The sequence below is a fragment of the Crocuta crocuta genome, unplaced genomic scaffold (assembly GCF_008692635.1).
Source record: "Crocuta crocuta isolate KB4526 unplaced genomic scaffold, BGI_CrCroc_1.0 scaffold306, whole genome shotgun sequence".
NCBI lineage: Eukaryota > Metazoa > Chordata > Mammalia > Carnivora > Hyaenidae > Crocuta > Crocuta crocuta.
The window spans coordinates 1,434,330-1,439,140 of NW_027529630.1; the positions used below are offsets into that span (position 1 = coordinate 1,434,330).

Consider the following 4,811-nt stretch of genomic DNA (forward strand, 5'->3'; position numbering starts at 1 on the left):
AAAAAAAAAAAAAAAAAAAAAAAAAGACAGCAATTGAGGACAGGCCACAGGAAGTCCCCAGCCCAGACTTAGGGTCATCAGAGTGGGAGTAAAGTCTGTAGGGAGGGCAATTCAGTGGCCATGGCCCAGGCCAGGGATGCTGGAGGGCCTAACAGTGCATTCAGAGAAGGCTTCCAGCAGGAGAGGCTGCTTCTGGCTGGTCTGGGGCAGGGAAGAAGGTGGAAATGAATCAAGTTGGAGAAAGTGGTGGGACAGAGATGTGGAACATAAAGCTCTGTCTCTTCTTGTCCTTTGACCCTGAGAGGAAAAGGATGCAGGGGGCGGATGGGCAGGAGGAGCGAGGAAGGCCGGGGCAGAATGGAGATAACATCCATGCTGACACCAGGGCCAGGGTGGGCATGGCTGGCTGGGGCTGGCAGGGAGAATGTCCCCAGCTGTGGCTGGGAAACGTTTCCTGTCTCCTTGCCAGGGGGGCCATTAATAATCGTTCGCCCGCCACAGGCGGCACGGAGGCCAGCCAGGGAGCAGCATGGTGCTGGGGCTGGAGTCCAGCCTGCTGACCAGTAGAGCTGCTTTCTGGGAAAGAGAGAATTGTTGGGTCCTGTCACCTTGCTGTGAAACCTGGACAAGTCACCTGACCTCTCTGGTGTCTGGGAACACTGGTAATAGGAGGGTCTGAGAAGGAGGCTGCCTAAAATCCCCTCCCTGCTCTGGGCCTCAGTTTCTCTAGACAGAACAGGGACTGCCAACCCCCCAAGGGTATATGGACATCTGATGATCAATGTGGCCATCTGGACTGTGCCTAGCCCAGCTCAGGACACGTGGGATGGGCAGACCTGGCCCAGTTCCTGAGGAGCTTGCATTCTGGTGGGAGCCAGAGCCCACCATGGGATGCACACCTGGAGCCTCATAGAACCAAGTGGACATCAGGCCGGAGTAACACAGGAGGGAGGGTCATGTGCCCTGGGCCTAGGGGGGCTGACAGTGTGGCCAGGCTGGGAAGATGGGTTTTCTCAGACACAGGATGTGGGAGCCCCAGGAAGCCTGTCTGGCCACTGCTGTGACCCCAGAACTTTAGTGCCTGCCTGGTGCATAGCAGGTGCACAGTAAATGCTTTAGAGAAGCGAATGAGTCGATCTGTTAAATGAGACTTCTGTGAAAGGAGGTTGGAATCTGGAAAGAGCTACCTAAAAGATGATGACGACGATGATGATCATTCTGGCCAAAGACAAGGGGATGGGAAGAGGTGACGTGAAAGTTTGAGAAGACTGGAGGCCCAGGGATGGCCATCCAAGACTAGACAGTATTGCTTGAGAAGGATCAGATGCCGTCAAGACCTGTTTTTTCAGCTGAATTTTCCAGTTGAGAATATTCCTCGGCCCCAGGCCACATTTCTCTGCCTACTCAACACCCCCGTTGTCAGGGCCCAGCTTATTAAGCCCACTCACCACAGAGAGCCTTTTGGAAGGCGATGCTGAGGTACTGCCTGCAGCTACCTCCTCAAACTGACTCTGGTAGTCTCTGTGCCCTCCAACTGTCAGGAGCCCTGGCCTTTCACCCTCCCAAATACCTGTCAGCAGGCTGCCCACTAAGGTTTCCCCATCGCTTCCTCTGGAGGGTGTGGCCTGGGTCCTCTTCCTGACTGGCATCTCCCCTATCAGACTAGAGGGTCTCCAAAGTATGACCAGGCTTCCTTTCTCAGATAAGTGTCTCTGTGAAGACAGGGACTCTTCCTCCTATCAGATGTGAGGTCAACAAAAGGAGACAGATTGAGGTCTTCCTGGTTGACCCCCAGCCCAGGAGGGACACTCCCTGAGGGCCACACAGAAGAGGGAAGAGGGACAGGCTGGCATGCAGAAGAGGGCGCCTGGCTTCTCAGCATCCTGGAGACACATGAGCCAGAAGGGGCACGGGACCACCCATGGGACTAAGCCCTCATGCCTGACCCAAGCCCACTCTTGAGCCAAGAAGGCACCACTGGGGATACCACCCAGGCCTCACGGGCTGTATTCACACCCCTCCCCGCTGGGGAGCATTGTGAGGTGGTAGTAAACACAGTGACCCTACAACACGTGCATCCTCTCCCCGCCCTCCTCCAAATCCCAGCCCAAAACATGACACAGACCGAGAGGAAAAGAACAAAGGTTCCCAGACCACGACATCACCCGCTGCCTGCCTGTCCAGCGCCTGCTCTGCCGGAAACCCAAGACAAAGGCCTTGGTCAAACTGAGGAGGATGAAGGGCAAAGGGTAGAGGCAGCTTAGCTTGGGGTGGGCCATGAGAGAACGTCACTGGGCATCTCTGGGGACTTAACTGAGAGGGAAGCAAGGACAAGATGGCAGCCAAGCCCTCCCTGCACACACACATCCTTCCACAAACATTTATGGGACACCTGCTGTACACCCCACACCCTAAACATGGCTGGCCCCATGCACCGTATGCACATACTTCCTTACCCCCTGCAGCACATTCCACGGCCCTTAACGCTGTTTCACCCCTCACACACATCACTAACTCACTGGACACCCTTTCCACACTCCTCACCGCACACCGCATGTAAACAGCTCACAGGGAGAAAAGATCACATAATCCACGCATCACACTGAAAAGTCACACAGCTCACACACCCACACTTCACACCACACACGCACCTCCCACCATGTACCTCATGCACCCTGCACTCACCTCCCCAACCACAGGCACACACACACACACACTATCTAGACAAGACACACCCGGCATAGATAATGTGCACACCTAATGTCACACATTTGTAGCCACACACAGCCCTTCAGCATAGACAATCCTGCCTGCACGTTGCCTCCTCCTCCCTGAGTGCACGTGGGCACACACACACATGTACACACTTAGTCAACCAGCCCCTTGCCTGGGACTCCTCGGCCCCGGTGGCTGCACTCTCCCCTACCCAGAGTTGCAAAAACATCCATGACACTCAAACACCAACGCACAGGTCCTAACATTTCCCAAGGAAGCCCAGGATGTACCACAGCAAGTCTAAGCCACTGAGGCCGCAAGCACACTCGGGCACACACAGCTCCCCCGCGCCCACTCGCCTCCACCACTACGTCCAATGAAACCCTTCATCAGGCCCCCACAGTGGCTCTTCCGGGCTACACACAACAGCCGATAACATACGCAACCACACACACAATCCCCCATGCGGGCTGCCCCTACAACAACTCCACCCCACAGAGACAGACACACCACATACACATGTGTCCCCTACACATACAACACTGATGCATACAGCAACCACTCCACACTCACAGCACAGCCTTCCTAGCCGCACATGGCATGCAACGACATACACCCACAATCTTCACAATCACCATAAGCCCTCACAAATCCCCCAAATAATCCCCCTGGTGGTGCCACACACATTACATGACACATCACACATGATCACACACAAGGCACACCCAACATGCAATGTGGCCTATCCTACACAAACACATATACCCAGCCTTGGAACCCTCCCACCACAGGTAACTGACACCAGATTGCAGTCTATTCTCCTCTCCCCCATCCCACACCCCCAGCTGCCCCCAGTCAAGACCAGGACAGTGGGGATGGGGGGTTTACAAGTTATGAACCCCAGTGGCACTGCACAATCCCCATCTACCTTAGATCCCTGGGCACCGCCCAAGGGCTGTGCCCTCCATGTTTAGTCCCTTCTATCAGCGCCCACACCATGCCATGCCTGACAACATGGGGCAGGTGGAGGTCCTGCAGACACCAGCCCAGCACTCTGAGCCTGCCCCTTCCTCACTGGAAAGCAGAGGCAGATATAAGAGGAGGGGATGATCACAGAGTGAGACCCTAGAACAAAGAGAGAGACCTAAAGAAATAGGGGGAGGGGCAACAGGGGGCCCAGTCTGAACAGGGGGACAGACTGGGAGAGGTGAACATGGCAAAAGGGACCAAAAGAGAGACATGGAGGGGCAGAGAGAGAGGAGGCCCAGAAAGACTCAGAGAAGCCAGGGGAGAAACCAGAGAATAAAGTGGGACCACCACACCTGGAAAGAAACAAGAGGAGAGGGTGAGACCCCTAAAAGACTAGGGGACCTCCTATACAGGAGTGAGGGAGGAAAGGAAAGCAGGAAGCAGGTGGGAGGGGGTCCTGCAGAAAAGGAGACAAGCTATGAGGAAAAGCTGCTCTTGGATCCTGGGGTAGGGTCCCAGGATGTTTGAGTGGGAATTTGGGTGGGGGCACAGATGAAGCTGTGGAGTAGAGGTTCAGGGGCTGGGATGTGGCTTCAGCACTGAGGTAGGTCCTGGCTGACAGCTGGGGGTTCAGGTGTTATGGGCGTACCCAGAGTCTGAAATATATAGTGGGTGTTCGGGGGATTTGGGCAGGGGTCATCACCTGATCTGGAAGGCAAGGGGTTCCAGTTTAAAGAGCTCTCAGTGGGGACTGGGGCCCTACTGTGGACCTGGAGTTCCGTGCTTGGAGTGGAGTCCCGGATCCGAAAGGGGTCTGGGGTGAGGTTTCGACGGTGAGCTGGGGATTTAAGGGCTCTAGGTATGGGCTGCAGTCCCAGCACAGGACTGGAATTCAGAACTAGGGGAGGGGGCCCCACCTTGAGGAGGGTTCAGGGGCAGAGTGGACCACGGAGCCGGCGCCTGCACTCTCCGTGGAGGACCCAGCCGGGCGCTCGCCCGACGCCCCGTCCTCTTGCCCAGCACTGGGGGCCCCCCTACCTGCAGGCTGTCGGCGCATGGCTGCGGCGGCGGCGGCTCGTCCGGCTTGAGGAAGACCTGCTGGCCCCGCCTGAGGAATTGGACAACAG

The 4,811-nt window shown here is 56.2% G+C and overlaps 1 protein-coding gene across 2 annotated transcripts in view; it reads right to left on the minus strand.

Annotated features, from left to right (window-relative positions):
- The window catches only part of PDE2A (phosphodiesterase 2A), a 94,728-nt gene that overhangs the window by 62,231 nt on the left and 27,686 nt on the right, over positions 1-4,811 (minus strand). Inside the window, exon 2 of one of the 2 annotated variants that reach the window (XM_077762232.1) lies at positions 4,723-4,792. In XM_077762232.1, coding sequence (XP_077618358.1) covers positions 4,723-4,792 — 70 coding nt within the window. Of the gene's footprint in view, positions 1-4,722; positions 4,801-4,811 lie in introns of those variants that run through there. The other variant, XM_077762233.1, reaches the window with a different exon arrangement.